Here is a 22,376-nt window from a genome sequence, read left to right on the forward strand (position 1 = left end):
AAGAGAATCAGACACCTAGCTCCTGCACTCCTGACTCGAGGTTGCTGCAGTAAATGACTACAAACTGATCAATGGAGAATTGACTGACGGCTGGCTCTCTTCTTGTCTGCCCTTGTGGGTTAACAAGGTGCCCTATCTTGGTGGAAACAGACTTCTGGTTTTCATTTGAACCTATAAATATTCCAGGAAGCAAGCTGCTGAGGAAAGCACACCATGGAACTTAGGTACTAGGACAATAGTGGTCCTTCATCCTTTTGTCTTTGATTTACAGCTACTCTTTCTAAAAAACATATTCATATGAGCACACACACCAAAAAAATGTTTCATACAATTTAGGGAGTACACAAACACACTGACACCCAATTATGGACCCAGGAATCGTTAAGAACACCTGGGAGTTTATGACATAAATCAAGCAAGTGTGCTAACACTAAACTTCACAACACAGGATATGAGAAAGGTAAAGGTTGTACTTCCCCCCAACACATTTTAATATCATGAATCAAGACTGGCATGCTACTCAAAATCATCCCATCACAAACAATTATGCAGAATGGTGTCAAAAGCATGGGTCTGGTATCAGAGACCTGTGTTTAGGCTGTACCACACGTGGGTTGACCTTGAGAAAAACTTTAAATTCTCTGAGATTCACGAATCTTGTTTTAAGACAAGGGCAATAATAATGCCTAATAACACTTATGCATATAACAATATTTAATAACTATACATTGCTATAAACATTCTTATTTGTATCTTTCAGTTATATTTTACTCAAGCCACTTCATTCACTCTGGACTAGTAGCATAGGTATCATAGATTCTTAGCTGCTGATGCCAAAAATTGCTTTTTATGTTGCAACTAAATATTTGGGCATTGGGTTGATACAGTCTATCTCTGAATTGTACACACAAAGCTTTTGTAGTTGTTGTTTTACTCTAAATATGTTTCCCAGGTTTCAAATTACATTAGTCATTATCACTGCAAAATTAAACCAAGGGATCCTTGAGCTTTATCACAACTTTCTAGCTCTATAACATCCATAGAAGTGTCAAGTGTAGGCATATAATTTGCCCAATTACAAAGAGATGAGATACTGCCACTTACCTCGGTCACTGTCATAGAGGTATGCAAACTTGTCCCATTGATAGTACTCAATCAAGCTAAGGAGTGCTCCTTTGAGGTCAGGTCTCATCTGAATGACAAATGGATGTGTGCCATCTGTTGGGAAGCTGGGAGTGATGAAGGAGACGTGGAGCGTTCCACAAAATGATGTGATGGTATTTACAGACTTCTTGTCATAAAATCCAAAAATAGCATAGACTCCTCTCGAAAACTGGGAGCAGACTAGAAGAATAAGAAACAATAGACAGGATAAATCACTGAAATTGGCATATAATCATATGAATTTGCTGGAAACTTAATGCACTTTTATATAAAATACAAAATTAACATTGTAAGAAATATAGATTTAATGATCCATTGAAATTGATGAGCACTTATTTACTTAGCATTCTATTTCTAGAATCTAAAAGATTCTAAAGCATAAAAAATTATTCTAGTTACAAGAAAATGCATGCATCATTGTTTAACAAGCTCTGTAAGTATTAACATATTTTAGAAACAAATATGAAAAATGTATGAGTAAAAAATATTAGCTATAAGAACAAATGTAGTCACCTAAGATTTATACACATTCATGACAGCTCATTCCCTACATAAACCAATTCCTTTAAAAATCTTTACTGTAGGCGGCGCGGTGGCTCACATCTGTAATCCCAGCAGTTTGGGAGGCCGAGGCTGGCAGATCACGAGGTCAAGAGATCAAGACAATCCTGGCCATGGTGAAACCCTGTCTCTACTAAAAATACAAAAATTAGCCGGGTGTAGTGGCACGCGCCTGTGGTTCCAGCTACTCGGCAGGCTGAGGTGGAAGAATTACTTGAACCCAGGAGGCAGAGGTTGCAGTGAGCCGAGATTGTGCCACTGCACTCCAGCCTGGAGACAGAGCAAGACTCTATCTCAAAAAAAAAAAAAAAAAAATCTTTACTGTATTTACAATGCTTTTATATCAAAAAATTAATATGTTTCCATACAGTCCTAATGCATACCAAAACCTCTTTAAGACAAAATAGGTACCAGACTCCCATCATCATAGAGAGACATGTTCCCACAAACGGACTTCTGTCACACTGTTTTACTCAGTTGAGAAGCAGTTTAATAAAGTACAGAACTTTTAATTTTAATCTTCCACATGGACCTAACTTACCCTCTATGTTACACTACATATTACCAAAATATTTTGGCTAAGGACCATAATTCTTAAACAAATAATAACATTGTATTTGGACCTCCCCATTACTCCCATACTCCTTTGACCTCTTTCAATATTTCTATTTCCAGTGAATGGCATATGACACTATACCTGCTTTCACTCTTTCCCCCAAAGTCAGTCCATAATTAAGTCATGCTCATTATAACACATGGATATACTCATATAAGGACCACTTATTTTTCTCCGTTTTCCAACCATCCTAGTTCACTGACAGTATATACTTAACACTGTGCTTGCTCTGTGCCTGGCATATTCTAGGGTACGTTAATTCATTTCTTTCTTATGATAACTTTTGAGTTAGGAACTATAATTATTTCCAAATTACTGATAGAAAAACTGACAAGTAGAACGATTATTAAGTGACCTACCAAAGTCACTTGCATAGGTGTTAGATGCTACATTCAAATATAGGGAGTCTGAATTCAGAATCCATACTCTTAATTAATGAATAAAGATAGCTTTGGCTTATCTTACCTGACTAGTGAAATTCCTACCCAACTGTCCTCCTCCCTCCACTTATGTTCCTTCTATTCAATTTTTCACAATATAATAAGAATGATCTTTTGAAACATAAATCCAGTAATAACTCTGAGAAAAAAGGGGCACTTTGTCCAAGACTGATCCCCTGTAATGCTCTATAGAGCATTGACCATCCACAGAACAGTGCTTAAAGCCACTAGTAAAGTCAACTATGTGGCTTTAAATAAATAAATAGCTGATATTTCTCAATCTTGGGGTCACTTCAATCCAAGGAATGGAAAACAGTCATCCAGTATCGCAATCTAACAACCTAGAACATAACATCTACCATCCTTTTAATTAATCCTTTTTGAGAAATAAAATGAACCTTATCTTATGTAATTGTATTTCCTTCACAAAAATAGATGGTCTGTAGAAAAAATAGATTTGTTTCATGAATGTAAGCATTGCTAGAATATGTACATATTCTAATTGCCATATCTAGACAATCAAAAAATAATATGCAATGATGTTTAGTAACTGTTGTATAGTATGAATCGAAAGGAAAGCAAGATTGCCTCTTTAAGTGGCCCTTATTTGCCAAAAATCCATGTAATATGTAAATTGACATATCCTTTATTACCAGTCTTCTGCAGAGTGGACTGAAATATTTCACAAAGCAACTGAATGCATTTCATTACATTTCTTTCATACCTTAACATTAGGCGAAGATGAGATTACTGTCTTTTATTCATGCCCATACTTTTTGTTCTTGTCTGGGTACAGAGTTGAAAATAACCTTTAGTGTATTGGATAACTATGTCCTTTATTCACATACATAAAAAGTAGCTTTCATCTCATCTAGAAAAACTCTTCAGTGATTTCTTATTTTATACATAAGCATATGTCTACTGACAGGTGTATCTTAAATCTTAAATTTGTTCAGAAATTGATGATTCCAAATGACACATGAAAGAAAGACTTGCTGTAAAATTCTCTCTGGGCCTATTTAATTCCACTTCCTGCAAAGTGTGGGCATGTCATCCAGGTACTACAGGAATATCATGCAATATGATTTATTAATGAGACCTCTTCTCATCTTAAGTGAAATAGCTTCTGTGATGGAAACAGCAGACACAGCATCAGCAGAATGCTTGATAAAGAATGCCACTGTTTGAATACACAGACAATCTTAATAAGGAGACATACCTTTCATTTTCAATTTGTTTTAGGCTCTGGAGTGAGTTGTCAAGGGACCTCCTGGTTATTGTGGCCATCTGGAAACACTGGCTTTGACCCAACAACAGGCACAAGCTGCACAAAACTTCATAAAGAATTATAATCCACCTAATTCAGAAGACACCTTTTTTTCCCTGGGCACTTCAGCTAATTCTCCAATGAACCTACAGCAATAGCCTTTCTCCCCTGACTCTCTGTGGTTTCCTCAACCCTCTTCTCTTATCCTTTATTTCTTCATGGCACTTCTCAAGTGTCTATTTGCCTATGTCCTTATTTTTCTGGATATTTCTTTCCTATGTCTCCTGATTACGCATACAATTAACAGCCATTCTGCCAACAGTGCTCATTTCCCTCTCTGTACTTCAGGGCAGTCACTGTCTCTGTCCTTAAGCAGGATAAGAATGCCACTGAGATTTACAACCAGGAATCAATCAAATCCATCAAAATGCTGACCTGAGCTAAGGCGCTTTGCTTCCCTCATTTGTAGTAACCATCTGAAGATGAAAAACTTAGCCCTATGCTTCAAATACATCATCCCCAAATATCCAAGACTGTTCACATTGTAATATTGATGCTTCCCCCAGTTTAGCATAGGTAATTTAACCAACTGACACCTTTCATAAGAATATTAGTTGCAGTATTTTGGAATTACTCCTACTTCATTAGAAGTGAAATTATTCATTTTCATTTTTACCTTATTCCCTAATGATGCCTCCAAAATTTAAAGCCATTTCCTTAACTTTGATCCATCCTCTAATAGAGGAAGGTTTACTACAATCAAGACCATCCATAATAACTTGTCTTAAACTCTGAAACAATCATTCCAAAGACAATGTTCTAAAATGAGTTAGACAATACCAACATCCCATATAGACATCTCTGGAGGGAGACAAAGAAACAGAAATCCACACAATTTCACCTCCAGCTTCATGACCCTTACAATTACACCATGAAACACTATTTTAAGTTTCTCAATGATTATCCTGACTAATATTAGAATTGTGTTTATGTCTTGAGACAAACTGGATTGCAAAGGAGTAGATAAAGATGCTCTCACTGACTTCTGTAATTAAATATTTAAATCAACTTTGAGAAACTCAGCAAAGGGCACGTCCTTCTAAAAGACTCTTTAGGTCAAACAGCACAAATGATAATCTCCTGGGTGTAAGTAACTTGCTGATTATTTCACATTTTATTACAAGCCCAGATGATATAAGCCAATGCTGATGGTGCATCCAACACACATCTTTTTCTCTTAGGTCATTCTGCTCATTGGTGCTGCTAATGTAGCATACACGATAAAGTCTGTATGCTGAACAAAATCTAAATAGCCTCGCATGGTTATTGAGTAGAAAGGGAGAAGAACTGAGCATGATTTTTTTTGTTTTACATATTTTATATTTATAAGTTGACATTCACTTCAATGAATCAGCATAGTCTGCTTCATAAGCAGAAATGGCAACAGCTTCTTTGCAGTTTGAACAAAAACTGGTAAAAGCTGCATCACCAAGGAATTCTGACATCAAAATATGGAAACCACTGAAAACCTCTCTCCTTTTTTCCTACACTTCTGACATTAACCCCGTGCATACTTTGACCCTGACTTCAGTACTGAAAGTTCTCTATCATCTTTTAGTAAGGATCTCCCAGTAACTAAAAATAATCATCTCTTCCTGGGATCTAGCTTTCTTAGCTTCTCTGAATTTATTAAACCAGAATTTGCCTCTTGAAATTCTTTCTCTTTCCACTGTTACTAGTCTTTCTTTCTTCTAATTCTTTTTTCACATTGCTGCCAAGTAAAATTATACCATCTTGGTATTTTCCTCTCTCTAATTATCTTTCACTGCCTTATCTTTATCCTACATCCTAAATTAAGAAGACCTTCTCCAAGGATTTGTCTTCCAATTGTTTTCTCTTCTCTTCTTTCACTCTACCTCTTAGTGGTCTCACCCTTTCCTCAAGGTCAAATTCAGTGTGTAAGCACACGTTTCCCAAGCCTTCATTATTATCCCATTTGTCTCCTGCAACTATTAATTTACCAAAAAATGTACTGTACATTATCTGCATGACAAGCACAGTGTTAGTTTAGAAAATGCACAGCAAACAGGTTAAGTATTATGATCTGATTCAGGAAAAAGTGGTATTTTATTTATGCTTTGATATTCCACACTCAGTCGTTTTTGATAAAACATAATTATCAATTTTGGAAAACTATTTCTCTCTCTCAAAAAAAAAAAAAAAAAAAAAGCTTAGCTTCAATCTGTCCCCTTCCAGTGTCCCTCAGTTCATTATAGAGAAACTTCTAATACCATATATTTCCAATGAATTCCATAAAAACAGGGTAAAAATACTTTATTTTATTTGATGAACCACATGTATGTGTTGATTTTTCCCTTTCTATTCACGCATGATAACTGTTGCCATCATTTATATGCAATAGTTCAGAATAATGACCTTCTTGCTCTTCCCTGTCCTATGCGTGCCATCCACCACCATTTAAATTTTATTCTATTTCTAAATTTTATTCTATTTCGCTGCCCATTTACAAAGCACTTTTAAGAACCTACTATGCACTGATCTAGGTTTGGGGAAGACGGTACTAAGCACAACAGGTAAGGTCCCCACTCATATGAAGTTCGTGTAACAGTACTTCTTAAGCATCTCTTACATCTTCACCTTCCTTTTCTTTCTCCTTGGTTCTGACGTGTGACCCTCCTCATCTCTCTCCTTCCTTTAATTTATACTCTTGTCATATTAGTTTTCCTAAAGCATATAACATAAAGGCATCATTCAAAGATCTGTCTTCCAATTGTTTTTCTTTTTCTTCAAACACTATCTTGTAGCAGTTTCATCCCTATTAACAAGGTCAAATTCGACTTCTTAGGCAAATATTTTCTAAACCTTCATTGTCACCCAGCTGTCATCCTTTATTTACTGAGAAAAACATATACTGTAAATATATTACATATTATCAATTTTTCAATAATGTATTTATTTTTGTGATTATTTTGTATTTATTTCCCTGCTGGTATAATTTTTAAGTAAAATATTCAATTATTTCATGACCTTATGCTTGAGCTTTCTAGAACAAAAAAGGAAATACACGAAACGACATGGTTTTATAACATCTAAACACATATACTTTAATCTCAAAAATTAAATATCACAGAGACATTATTATTCTGTTTTCAAGAATCTTGAGAGGCTCTGACCTCAGAAACAGCAGTTCTAAGCACTAAAAGTGAGAACAAACTGGGTTTGAATCCTGGCTTTGCCATTTTCTACCTGGGTTGGTTAGGGAAGTTACTTTACTAGTCTGTCTGAGCTTAGTTATCTGTGAAAAAAAAATAAAAATATTACCTACCTGCCTCATTGTGGGACCGGGAAGTTTTAAAGTAAACATAAGTTGAAAAGAGTGTTGGTCCTGTAAGTCTCTCATGACTTTCCTATGTTTCAATATTCTAATTAATGCTGATATTAATATTTATGAATCATGCACCAGGATTTTACTTGTATTTTCCTTTAGCCTAAAAGTCATTAATTCCCCAAGACAAGTGTTTATGTGTTGAAATCAAGCCCATCTCTTCAGGCCAAAAAATGTTAGAATCACTCCTGACTTCTCTTCCTTTTTTCTTAGCATACAAATTATCATCAAATATTGCCCATTTGACCTTTCTATCTGTGCTCCCCAGCTCTCATGACATTGCCTTAATATTGTCCTTAAATATCTATTGACTAGATGGCTGCAATAAGCTCCCAAAAAGCCTCCTTCATAATAAATCTCTTTCCTCTTATGCAGATATAACCCTCCTGCTTAAAATCCATCAATTTCTTGCAGTTGCTTAGAGAAGACCACATACAGCATTTGCTCAGGTGTTACCTGTTCCATGTGGTCTGAATTACAAGCTGCTCCTGCATGTGATTCTAAAGCAATCTGTCTTTCTGCATGTTAGCCTATATTATAATTGTCTAGTTTGCCCATAAACTGTGAGCTAATTGAAAGTAGAGAATGAAGTGCCATTTATCCATGAATGCCCGTCAAGTACTTGGTACACAGCAGGCAATTGATAAGTGTCATTTAATAAATACCAATTCTTCCAGGAAGAGTTCCTTCCTTACCATCAACTGAATATGATCCTCCCCGATTATGAACCCCATTAGCACCCTACCTTTACCTCCCCACTGGCCTGAATCAGAAGTCCAGCTCTATACTTTTCCTGGGCACCTGGTAGAAGAGTCACTGATCTTAAGCCTGCTTCCTAATCTATTGAATGGGGATATTAATTCCTCTCCTGTCTACCTTATGGGAATGCTTTAAAGTTTAAATTAGACAATATATAGAGATGTGCTGGAAAAAAATGATAAATCATTAGGTAAATGTGACAATAAATCCAACCATAACAATTTTTGTATTCTGTGCAATACCCAAATCAGAAATTTTCACAATTATATAATTACTAAGTGTTTTGCAAATGAACATATAATCAGAACCAATGGGCTAGCAAAGACATAAAATGGGTTCCTATTATAAAATTTTATTTCTGTTGGTACTGGGGTATTTCTGAAACAGTATTTGCATCTTTTGCTATCATTTTGCAAAATAACAGCTGTTAGTTTAAAATTACCTATGAAATGTAGTTAATTAGTTCTCTTAATAGGAAAAAATAAGCCTTTTAGTATGAAAATACAATATTTAGAATATTTGTGAAATTCTATTATTTTAGGATTTCCATATACATTTTATAAGTGGAGAAGTTTATACCAAGAGGGATGATGTTACTAACCTGAAAAGGTACACAGAGCAAGATGCAATTGGAAACCTAAATGAAATGAGGTGATTTTTTTTTGCCTGAAACAGACATCCAATTTCTTTGCATGGAACATATGCCCAGTAACATATTTTGCACATGAAAATATACAGAAAAATTCCCACAATTTCAAATGTCTTATTTATGTAATTCAAATAAACTGTTCAAGCCTTAAAATTTATTATAAAGCAATATTAACTCCTCTAAAGAATATAATTGTTGTAACAGATGGTACATGTAACGTTAGGTTTCCATGTAAAAATTTGGGAAAATCATAAAAATAGACCTGTGATTCCTTTACTCTCACAAAATTTAGTTAAATACAATGTTCTCTTCTTATGATGAAATTGAGTTAAACCATCTACTTTCCATTAATGCCGTTATTTTAAAGTTCATTTTTCCACTGTGGCAGATTTGTTTTCCTATCTATGGACAGAAAGGATTTCCCATTCCAGACTTGGCCGTGTAACATCCCTCACAAAACTGTCGTTTATTTTTAAAACCTTACACTTTTATTTGTTCATTCCTGTTCCCCAGAGCCCAGCAAAGCTCCTAGCACAGACACTCAGTATATAGCTACTGAATCAAACACCAACTGATTCAGAGGAAATGCAAAGCATAATAAACATATACCCCAGTGACATTTTCTATAAATTATATCACTGATGATTTTCCCTATAGCCCAGATACAAATATTTATGATGATAAATTACTTCTCTTTTGCATATATGTTGATCTAATTTTTCACAGAAATGTTAAATGTGATGCAACATCATCACTCAGTATTAGAAAACAATGAAGCTGTAATGATACATTTTTCTTTCTCTCTAACAAATATTTACCCCCTGACCTTCGTGTTATGTTTGCTGACTGAGGTGAAATGGTGTAAGTTTATTGCTGCTGCCCATATTATATACAGCTTTAAAAAATCTATAACATTTATTCCAGCTTCATTCATCATCTGGGATAGCAGGCAATCGTAGAACCAGCAGTAATAGGCAATAATTCTCATGTGAATGTTAACAATGGGTTCTGGACACATAAATGAAAGAGAATTACCTCTGGCTCTATCAGATGCTATTTCACAAGAGATAGTCTCATTCTTTTTCCTTGGGATACTTATATTCTCTTCATAAATTCACACAGTTCTATCCTCTGCAAATTCTTGCTCAATTCATGCTCTACGTAAGTTCTGGGCACTCTATGCTCTGATGAAATCTGAATGTTGTGGATAAAGAGTACCAGGCTGAATAAATGTCTGCAGGCCTGGCGTCTAATCCCTGCTGTGACACCAGCCAGCTGTGTGCTGCTGGCAAGTCTCAACTTTCAAATGTCTCCGTGCCCTCAAAGCTCATACTTTGGCCTGTGTGGCTGAACATCAAAGAGAGAAATTCTAGAACATGTCAGGTAGTAGATATTTATTATTCATCACATACTTTCTCATGGATAACGTATGTGAGATACAATAAATTTCAAGAATTAAATAATATCTTCTCTTTGTTCTACTACTTTTTCTTGCTCTCCCTTTTTCTTTGTTTCATATTTCTTATCCTTTCCTCTTGCTCTGCTTTCTTTTATTTTTTTTTGTCTTCTTCACATTTACAGCCACCCTTGATCTTAATGTCTAAAACACCTGCAATCTCTTGTCTGATCTTAATTAGAATTCATAAAACTGAGGTATTATGTATGTATTCAACACAGATTCAATGACATATCAGTCTAAATAATTCCTTTACCATTTGTGATAAAACCTACTTTTAAACAAAATAACTGAAAAATGTTCAAATTCCTATAAGATTTATACTTAAAATTTATCCATTAAATGAAATAGAGAAAAAGACAGAACTTTATCACCTTACTGTCTGGATACCCTCAAATTAGCTTGGATAACCCTCTTGCTTTTGAATGAATCAAAGAGTTTCTGAAGGTTTCACAGAACTTCCTTACTCAGCTTACTTGTTGGTAAGTGAGAGGGTTCTTAAGCATGTGACAGAGTACTTATGTGTTAACCCACATACATTTATTTTCAAAGAACACATTTTTTTGAATATTGTATAATGCAGAATTATATAAATATGCTAAAATGCTCTGGGCCATTAGCATATATCTCTAAATTGCCAAGAAATTGGAGGGATTATCTTTAGCACAATGAATTCACACACTCTTGATGCATTGAGTCCTGGTGAACTTATGAATTCACACTTGCTAAGGGATCATGGCACATTGCTCTAACATTGTCCTGAGAGTCACCCTACTCCACTGCAACACCAATTCGATCATATGAGCCTAGTTACAACTGATGGTGTGAAACTAGTTCCTTTCAATAAGGATTAGTAACTTATTTATTTTTTGGCCCTTACATTTATTTTAATACTTTAAATTAAATGTCCACATTTCAAAAATAATAGAAGTACATTATTATACAAATTTAAACACGCATACTGATTAAAAGGATATAACGTCCCTTTGCTTACTATTCTTCTCAGAAGCAACCTTTATTAAAAATAATGTGGGGTGTACTTCTAGCCCATCATTCTAGTAAGAGTTGATTTTGTTTGTTTCTGTTTTTGTTACATTTTTGATTAAGGACACCATAGAACAATTGTCTTGTGGCTTACTTTGATATATGACAGGGAAATTACCATGTTGATACAGACTTAGTTCACTCTTCAAGCCATTGTATGGTATTCTCTTGTTTGGAGGTAGCAGCAACATTTTATTAACATTCCCTAATTGAAAGATATTTAGATTGTTCCGATTTTTTGTGATTACAAACAAGGCTGTGGTGAACACGTGAGTACATACATCTTTGTGCACATGTGCTATTATTTCTGCGGAACAGATTATTAAAAGTAGGATTGCTTGGTCAAATGTAATGCTGGGTAAAAGGTTTTCCATGCTATCAAATTATCACTCAAATTCAGTGTAGCAATTACTTTCTTATCAATAAAATAACTTTTTATTTTTTGTGTAATTCACTAATTGATAATGTTCATCATTTTGATTTTTACTAATCTAACTGGTAAAAATTACATTTTGTTTTTGTTTTAATAATGAAAATCTTCATTTTTGTACTCTTGTGATAGCACACAATGCTCTTAGTGTATTTTATTTATTAACTTAAAATCTGTACTTCTGTAAAGCCACATGGGTCATAATATTACCCATATTTTAGAGATGAAAAAACTTGGAAGTTAAGTAATTTTCTCAGATATCACCTCTAGAAAAAGATGAGTGGATGTCAACCCAGGCAACCTGACTCCACAGCTGGTTTCATCACTAATAAACAGGAAAATTGGATTCCCATCATTATTAAGAAAGTGCATCTATTTTTATGGTTTCCTCTATTAATCATCTATTCCTAGATTTTTACACACTTCTTTTTACTATTGTTACCCTTTAAATTTTGATTTCTAATATACTTTAGTCTTCTTCATATGTAAGGCCCTTATTTTTCTTCCATTTTTCTCTTACCTTTTTCTGTGTTTATACTGACATTTGTAATCGAATTCTTAATCTTTCATTTGATGATTCCTAAATATTTTGTCTTGTATAATAAGGATTTCCCATTCAAAGATTTTCAAAATATTCTGGGATGTTTGACTTTTTAACAATCCCTTTTACATTAAATTCTTCAAATATTAATATCTGGATTTTATGAATGGTAAAAGCCAAACTTACTTTGTTTCTACATAGATGTTCAATTTCCCAATTTTTTAATGTAATTGTATTGATTTTCCTTGGTTTTAAATGTCACATTTATCATATGCTACATTTCTTTATGTGCCTATGCCTATTTGTGAAGATGAAAACAAGTATTTTAATTACTACCCATTTTTGGAAATAACTATTGCTGTCAGTGTCCTTTTGTGAAACTTTCCTAGCTATTGTTTTGCATGTTTTTTTTTTTTAGGATTTTGCTTAGGATAAGATGGAAATACAAACTAATTGGTAGAGATTAATATTCACTGCATTAACTTTATAGCCAATCACTATTGACTCAGAACTGTTTTATGATTCTCAGTAGTTTCACACTTTTATTCATATCTTTCATGCATTAGATTTATCCCTAGATATTTTATATTTTTCTTACATTACTATCAGATAATTTTTCTTTATATTTTTTATTTTAGATATTGATAGTACTATTGACTTTCAAATCATAATTGTATATCTAGTGATCTTACTGAATCCCCTTATCAGTTCTATGAGCTTTTGGATTGATTCTTTCGGATTCTTCTAGGTGAGAAAGTAATTATTTTTGTAAGAATTTTACTCTACTCACTCTTGGAACGTTTCACTTTGTGAAAACATTTCTCCTTAGTTTTGCAGTTCTACTGTACTTCTAATAAAAATAATAAACTATATAGTATACCATTAATATGGGATCTGTGCAATTAATGTTATCTGTGCAATGAAAATTGAGAAATTGAATCATCTGATGCATTTGATCAATGCATATAATTAAACTCTTACGCAGCTCATAATTCTTCCTTTTTGATAATAGATGGGCTTTTAAAAAGCCCATAGATTATGTGAATAATTCCCCTAATTCTCTGTTTTACTCTGTGGTTCTTAGACAATAAGAAACAGGAGAAAATGTATTGCAAGTTACATAACATCAATATTTAGTTATTTTCCATTTTTTTCTATAATTATTCATAGCATATTCTCAATATACCACCATAGCTACAACAAGGCAAATTAAAAATAGAAAAGCAACAATTAGTCATTAGTAAAGGCCAGAAGATGGAGCTCAACTATTGAGAGGGAGAAAGGAAGTGGACAACACATGAACAGCTGAAAAGGAGGCATTCGGGAAAGAGAGAGCATGAAGCTCTGCGGAAATTAGAATTCTAATAAATATTTAATTTCTATGACAGAGAAACCTGGAGAAAATTGGAATGAGTAGATGAAAGCTAATTTCGAGGGAAAATATTAATAATATGCTTACACCATAAGTTATTTCAGCTGCATGTGATCACGAAAATAGGCACATATAAATTCAGTTAGCCATCATTTTGAAGGTATCTAAATGAATGAATGTCCTGTTCTAGAGAACACATGCACTTTTGTATATAAATAACAGAGTATATTGCAGAATTGTCAATTTAAGGTGTCTAAATTAAATGTGACTGGTGAAAACAAAGCAGGAGAAAAAAACCAATACTGAAATGTGCACTATCCAGGTCTTCAGAGCCACTAGATAGTTGCCCATTCCTTAAGACATTATGTCATGAAAACAAACAAGCTGGGGAGAACCCGAGCTTCTAAAAAACTTTCTCAGTGAGTCGAAGCTCATGTTCTGATTTCAAAACCTTTAAGAGCAAAGTTAAGGCATATGTCATACTTCAATAAGGATAACAATGGATCTTTTATCAATGTGAATAATACAAAGTAAGTCATCACCAAAGTTAGAAAAACTAAAATATGCCTGCTGGATCAATATATGAATGAAATTGCGAGTCTACTCTGTGAAATAAATCCTTCTAGGGTAATCTGATAAAAAAATAATAAAAAAGCAGCGATGTAACACGACAAGAATGGAGTTTTATGAATGTGAATCTTGTAGAATGTCCAAGACAACATGAATATTAATGAGGAAGAGAGAAAGCTATATTTGTGTGTAAGTATACCTTTCTTTTACTAAACACATCTCATGCTCTCAAAAAATAATAAACAGCATTGGACCAAATGTAACTATATACTGATTTGATAGGATTTTGCCAAATTATTTGTCAAATTATATAGTACTTTCACAAAATAATATTTCCCATAAAGTAAGTTAGTATGATGTACTATGTATTATTACTGTATAATTGTATGACCAAAATCTACCATTTAATTGAATGCAATTTTTAAAAATGCTTTGAGGAAAAGGAGAGTAGGTCAGATCTCCACAACAATTATTCTTTTAAGTAACAAGTAAAACTTCCATATAAAATTATGTGCCAAGAACTATGTAAGGGTTTACATACATAAAGTCATTTAATGCTCCCAATAATCAAAATGCAGACAGGTAAGTTTCCCAAGTTAACACAGATTAGATAGTGACAGTAGGGCTGAAATTTGAACCCAGGCCATCTAGGAGTAGCTAGAAAATGTCACACAAGAAAACCTGAAAATATATTTCAATAGACGATTAAAAAAAAAATTCCATAGTAGTGATAGAATTTTTAGGTCAAAAGGCATTAGGGAAAAATAATATAACTTTTTATTTGAAATTATTTTATTATATTTTTAATATATAAACCGGTTGTATTGTGTGTGTGTGCATGTTTGTGTGTATGTGCATGTGTGTATGCTTGTATGCTACCATATGATATGCTTCCAAATAGAATAAAGAGTCCATCTTGAACTTTATTAATAGGTATTTATAATTTGTGAATTTAATCTTTGCTATACCTTTTCCCTTAAGTCACGAGAAAGCAATTCTAAGTAACAAGTTAAATGAAGATAAGTATTGATATATGAATTTCATTGTGCATCCAGGACATTTTAAGAAGCTTGAATTTCACCTGTATATTTTCTTGTCACCTGTATTTCTTTTCTTTTCTTTTTTTTTTGAATGGGAGTTTCGTTCTTGTTACCCAGGCTGGAGTGCAATGGCGCGATCTCGGCTCACAGCAACCTCCACCTCTCGGGTTCAACAATTCTCCTGCCTCGGCCTCCCGAGTAGCTGGGACTACAGGTGCGCGCCACCACACCCAGCTAATTTTTGTATTTTTAGTAGAGACTGGGTTTCACCATGTTGACCAGGATGGTCTCAATTTCTTGACCTCGTGATCCACCCGCCTTGGCCTCCCAAAGTGCTGGGATTATAGGCGTGAGCCACCGCGCCTGGCTACAATATGCTTTTTAATTTTCATAAATGTAACATTTTCGGGGCACTGATAGACTCATATACACTTTTGTTACTTTTAGCATTGCTCTGGTACTAAACAAAAACCATTCTTTAGTTATATAAGTCTTTATGCGCTCATTTCCACATTATTCTGGAAAAATTTTAAGAGGCATATTGAAATTAGTTTTTTGAAAAAGAGGCCCTGTTCAGGTAGACCTTTTCGCTTCACAACAGTTTTTAGAATACTTAAAACCAAACCAGTTTGATTGCAAATCAAATATTTGCTGCCTCCTCAGCGTTTGTCACAGCAGAGCTCCAATGTACTTTCTGCCACTTCATACCTGGGTCAGCAATGAAGCTGCAGAGGAAGGCGAATGCTAAAAACAAATACATTTTTAAAAAGGAGCAAATTTTTAAAAAATATTTCACCCCAAAATAAGCAAGGCTCAATTTTACTTCTGTTTCTGCTCAATGTTTCTTTCAGTTACTACTATAACATACCCCAAATATGTGATAAAAATTCTAAAATAACATCCAGAAATTATATAGGATAAAGAAATGGAATACCTTATGCAAAACTACTGAATATAGAAATATACCAAAATATCCCTAATCTCAACTTTATCATTGGCAGACATAACCACGTATCTGAATACAGACTACAGAGGATATTTGTGTGTTTCTAATAGCTAAATCTTCAGGCAGAGAATTGCTTGAACCTAGGAGGCGAAGATTGCAGTGAGCCAAGATCACACCACTGCACTCCAGCCTGGGAGACAGAGTGAGACACCATATCAAAAAACAAACAGACAAAAAAACAGCCCAACTTCCTTGAATTTTGAAAGAGGTTATATAAATTATATAAAGTATACACAAAATAATTTTGATACTCATAAAGGAAATATATGTTGTGGTAAAAAATAATTAAATAAAGCCCGGTATTGGACGCAGACCATATACTATCCACTATAGCCTTAGATAATTGACTTAACATTTTTAGGACTCAGCAACTTTAGTTATAAAATGCTGACGCACGCTGCCATAGTGATGTTCCAATGGCGATTGAGTAACCTGAGACCTTAAAAAATAAAGTTAAAGACAGAGTTAGATTAAAAGAGAAAAAATGTAGGAGGAAGTAGATGTAAACTGGTTTTGGTTTTGGCTGTGGTTTTTTCGAAGTTGGCACTTTGCTGCTGAAACCAGGTGATGCCAAAGATTCATTTCAATTTAAAGATTCAATTATTGGCACCTCCTTTTACCATTCAACAGCATTCAAGCTTATTAGTACAAGAATTTGTGATTCTGCTCATACTAAAATTTTAAACAAATAATAGTTTGAGACACCTGAAGATATTTGTTTTTTAATATTCCTAAACAGGGGTCCAAAAATGTATAATACTTTATTAGGATTTTTTCAGTATTTTCACAGCACACTAGGTGGATTTTCTTTGTGAGCAATCTGACTGGCTCAATATCCCGAAAATTCTTTTTTCCTTAATATAATGTTCTATTATGCAAGACTGAGATCACAAGAAAAACACCCAAAATAATAGAGGGAAAACAAAAATGTTAGGCAGGACATGGAAGACTGTCCTTGCTACAATTACTTTTCAGTTTGATCTAGAACATGGAGTATTAATGGCTCAGGGGGGAAAAGAGAAAGACTGGATACTCCTCAGTGTGAGAACATAGGACAGAATTGTGAAAAGATGGTCAGCCGGCAAGGGGATGAAATTAAAAAAAAAAAAAAATCTTACAGCACTCTGCTCTGAGTGGAAAAAAATTCACCCCTTGGAATTCATAACCTTAGGCCGCAAAACCCACCATTTTTCAATTTCAATTTACATGTTGGAAAAACTCAACTCTGCAAATTAATTGAAAGTAATTTTGAATTGAACTCTAATCACTAAACAAAAGCAAATAAACACATATGCTCCCTAAACCAAAATGTACCCTCCAACCAGGACCCCTGGGATTCCAACAGATTAATGGGACCCAACTATTAACTCAAAACTTTTAAAAAGAAAAAAAGATACATACACACACAATAACACACACACAATAAAGAAACAGAGATCAACAGAAATTTAAAAAAAAGCAAAATTACATTTCAGATGCATAATGTAAAATATTTTAAGTCTTTAAAGAGTAAATAAGATATGGAAAATATGAGCATGTAGTGAGAAACTATAAAATATTCAGTTAAATTTGAAAGAAAAATAATCTCCAAAATAATAAATTTAACTATTAAACATAAAAATCCAATGGATAAATTTAAGCATTATATTAGATCATCCTGGCGGGTAATTATTAAAATAGATGTTTTACAGAGAATTACTTAGAATCATTAAAGCGAGCAAGAAAATAGATAACATTAGACAACTGGTTGGAGTTGTTTCAGGAGAGAATAGGAGACAGGTAATATTTAAAGAGAAAGCTGAAATTTTTCTAGAATTGATGAAAACAAATATTTTAAATTTGAAAAAACACAACTCAATAAATTGACTTCCAAAAAGCCTGCTTCAGATACTGTTTGTCAAGGAAAATAGATGAAGGTGAGAGTAATCAAATAGAAAAGGAGGAATGGCTCTAAAGGAATTTGAATTATAATGACAGCAGATGTGTTAACTGCAACCAGGGAATTTGGAAGACAGTAGAGCAATATCTTCAAAATAAGGAGAAAATAAATTGTCACCTATGATTATACCGATTGCTGAAATAAAAATGTCTGTTAAAATACTAAACGCAACCACTAAAAGAATAGCAATAGTTGCACCTAAGAATAAAATCTAACATAAGATATATAGAGAAAGTTATGAACTTTATTGGAAGATATTATGAAAAACAAATAAACAGATTTATCATTTTCATGTATAGAAAGACAATATCATAAAGACGTCATGTCCTCTTTAAAAGAGGACTTTAAAAGCTATCTTAAAAGCTATATTAAAAGCTATCTTTTATTAAGCCCTAACTTTGGGCATAAAACAGTTTTAATATTTTTAACTCTCCAAAACAAGAAAATAAAAACCTGTAAGTGTCATAATTTGTTACTAGCTTGAGAACTAACTGATGAGGAAATAAAAGTGTCTAAATAACTTGTCCAAGATCACAGAAAAAGAATATCCAATAAAAATTTGAATAGACTTGACAAGGATATGTGAAAATTTGTGTATTCCAAAACATCATGTTGTGCACCATAAAAGTATACAATAAAATCAAGTATTACTGGGAATAATAGCTTTATGACTTTGGGTACATTATATGATCATTTTCATACTGTAAAAATGAGATTATGATAGTTTCTATAAAATAGATTTAATAAGGTATATTATTTGTATGGATTAAAGGAAATGATTCTTGAAAACAACTTTTTAAAGGTTGATACATAGAGTTTAATATACTTTAGCTATTCTTGTTTTAATTTCAGAAATATTATTGAAATAGTAATACATGCAAGAGTCAGGTGGACATAGGTTTAAATCTTTCTTATATCACTTACTAGTTGCATATATTTCCCAAGTTATTTAATCTTCTACTCTACTCTCCTCAACATAAATGTAGACACACTCACCTATGAGTTAACACATTGCTGGAAAAATAAGTGATTTATAAATTATAGTCACTGTTATTATTATAACAATTAATGAATTAAACTTTTATTTTAAAAAAGCAGTAGATCAAGAATAGTAGAGACACTTTCAACTATTAGATCAATACAGTACACAGAGCTCAGAAGCAAATTCACAACTAGAAAATGTTTAAAATAGAGGTTGCATTTCAGCAAAATGGAGAGAAAGTAGACTCTTCAGTTAGAAGCTTCTGTGACAATTTATTAACCATAAGGAAAAGAGCAAGTTGGATCTCAGCCTTACACACACACACACACACGCACGCACACACACGCGCACACAAATATTATAGGTAGGCTAAAAACTAAATCTAAAAATAAAAACTTTTTAAAATGGAGGAAAATATAAGCCAATATCATTGTAAACTGAAGGTTGGAAAAATTAGCCTAAGCAAGACACAAGAAGTAGAAGCCATAAAGAAAAATATTTAAAATTCATTTACTTTGGAAGTTTATATAGAAAGATACCATAAAGAAAATAAAAAGGCAAACCACAACATTGATCAAGATATTTGTATCCAATATAAGTAAAAATGAATTTGAATTGTGGATATCTAAAGAACTATAAAAGACAGAAAACTCAATATAAAATGAAGAATAACATGAGACATGGCATTTAAAAGGGACTCAGAAGGCTTAATTAAAAAATTAGAAGATGCTCATCTACTCTATAAATCAGGGAAATGCTCATTAAGACCAATTGAGGTACCCTGCCGTATCTACAAATAGGCAAAGTGAAAAGTCGAATAATACCAATGAATAACATATAAAAACAAGTTGTCATATACTGATAGAAGGCATGTGAATTGGTCCAACCATTTTGGAGAACAGCTGGGCAATATCCTGTAGACTTAAAGAAGTACACACCAGCAATAATTTCTTTCTCAGGCCTGTGCTCTGAAACACTTAGGAACGAATGCAAGGAGATATTTAAAAGAATATTCATGGCTGCATTGCTTGTACTACCCAAACAACAAAAACACACATCAACAAACCACCACACACTGGAGTATATAATGAAATAATACTTGGCAGTGAAAATGATGATGAAAGACTACAAATATTAAGTGCTGAAAGATTTTAAAGACATATCCTTGAGTAAGGAAAAACCAAGTTACAGAAGGTAGACAATCTGTTTGCATAAATTTAAAAAACTATATACTCTTTTTAGAGCAAACCATATGGGTAGTAAAGATGCAATGGAATTTACAGAAACAATGTACATCAAATTTGAGATATGAGTTACATGGGAGGCATACAATAATGGAAGAAACTCAAGACATCTCAATCTTATTGGTAATGTTTTATGCCTTGAACTGGATACCGCATTCTCAGGATATTTGTTTTAATATGCTGTATAACTGTGTGTAGGTCTGACATATTTAATAAAGTGATTTGAGTGAATAATGGCTGCTTCAGAGGTCAGGGCATATAAAAATCTGATTAAAGTCATTAAAGATCAGAAAATACAGCACATTCAATGTAAGTTCACAAAAGTCTAAGCATGGAAAGTTTAAGGCCACTTGCAGTGTCCTAATTAGCTTTTTTAAAGTTCTCAATAAAGTAACAACCAAGCTGTGTTAAGAAATAAATGCTGACTACTTAATTAGTCCACTAGCTGACCCAATTCTCCTTCTCACACAACAACTTATTTCAAACTTGGGCTTCAGAAGAATTTAAATTACATCTCATTAGGTTTCTTCTGGGTCACTACACTTACAAATAGTTGAAACGTTAAATGTCAAAGTGCTATTGTGTTACAGAAACCTGAGATCCACTTCTCTTTAGATATCTGTTTTCTACTAAATATAAATTTATTATGTTAATGATGCAATATTAAAAACCTCTCTAACATTATCCTAGCCTGGGTATTAATCTCAAAAAGTAGGTCATTAACTAGTCATTTATTACAATTCTAAACCTTTACCTTTGGAAAAGATGTCATATCTAATATCTCTTTCATCTTGTAGCATAATCACAAGGTAATAAAATAAATCTTATCTCTATTTTACCAATGAAGATTTGGCTGATTTTCTCTCAAGATTACTAGTGAGTGTCTTAATTTACCTCAGGGAGAACATCAATTTCTAACAACTTTTAAAATCAAAGGTTAAAAGTGAAAAATACAAAAGAAAATCAGATCATAGAAATGCAAATATTAAAATATGGTAAATAGAATTAAAGCCACTAAAAGGCTTATTTCCACATCCAAACTGACAAAGATGTAATACTCATATCCACTGTTTGCATAAGGCCAGTGATTAAGATGAATTTTTGCACTGAAGAAATTCTTTTTGCTTATTAAGGGTTTATTTAATTTAATTAAGCTAAGTAATTATTAATATATTTATAATTCCTATGTTATAAATAATTTAATACTTAGAAATATTGCATTAATTATGGTAATTTCTTTTGCGGGTCTTCCTCACATTCATTAAAGATCTAATATTTCAGCCTCGGATTATTCAGCTAGGAGATATGCCTCTTCTGGAAAGACAGAATAGAATACTATCTTCTCTCTCAGACCATGACTTTGCACTGGTCTGCAAAGTCCAACTGTCTCAAACTTTATTTTGCTAACTGGGGTGACTATACTAATAATACAGAAAGAAAATTAAATCAACACAGCATTCCCTTTGAGAGGCTTTTGCAGTGTAATTTGGGGGAGATTCTGGAAAGCTTTTATGTATGGAAAAGCTTTTATATATGGAAACAGTAGGAAAGTTTAGAAAAGCATTTATATTTGAAAAAGTATGAAGTCTAGAGGTAGCTATTTCAATAGTGTAAAGCCTCACATTTCAAAAACAAAATCTAAATGTTTTAAAACACTGATTTTTCCACCATATTTCTCTGACATATATTTGAGTTTGCAAAAAGACCATCTTAAATCTATCTAGGCAAACTCTATGTCAGTGAATAAAGTAGGTAACCCAATTTGTTTAATTATCTTTTTGTGAAATCAGAGCATTCTCTTGGATGTCAGCTCATATTTTCTGGTAAACACTGCTGGAAATAACCTGAGTGGTGCTCCTACACAGGGGTATGGAGGGATGCTAATTGTAT

General features: G+C 33.2%; 1 protein-coding gene across 4 annotated transcripts in view; it reads right to left on the bottom strand.

Moving 5' to 3' along the window:
• The window catches only part of GRIA2 (glutamate ionotropic receptor AMPA type subunit 2), a 142,426-nt gene that overhangs the window by 58,162 nt on the left and 61,888 nt on the right, over positions 1 to 22,376 (bottom strand). For all 4 annotated transcript variants that reach the window (XM_064383791.1, XM_064383790.1, XM_012448485.2 and 1 more), the window contains exon 3: positions 1,105 to 1,344. In XM_064383791.1, the coding sequence (XP_064239861.1) occupies positions 1,105 to 1,344 (240 nt within the window). The remainder of the gene's footprint in view (positions 1 to 1,104; positions 1,345 to 22,376) is intronic.

Source organism: Aotus nancymaae, unplaced genomic scaffold (genome assembly GCF_030222135.1).
Source record: "Aotus nancymaae isolate 86718 unplaced genomic scaffold, 86718_ANA_hifiasm-v0.15.2.pri h1tg000033l, whole genome shotgun sequence".
NCBI lineage: Eukaryota > Metazoa > Chordata > Mammalia > Primates > Aotidae > Aotus > Aotus nancymaae.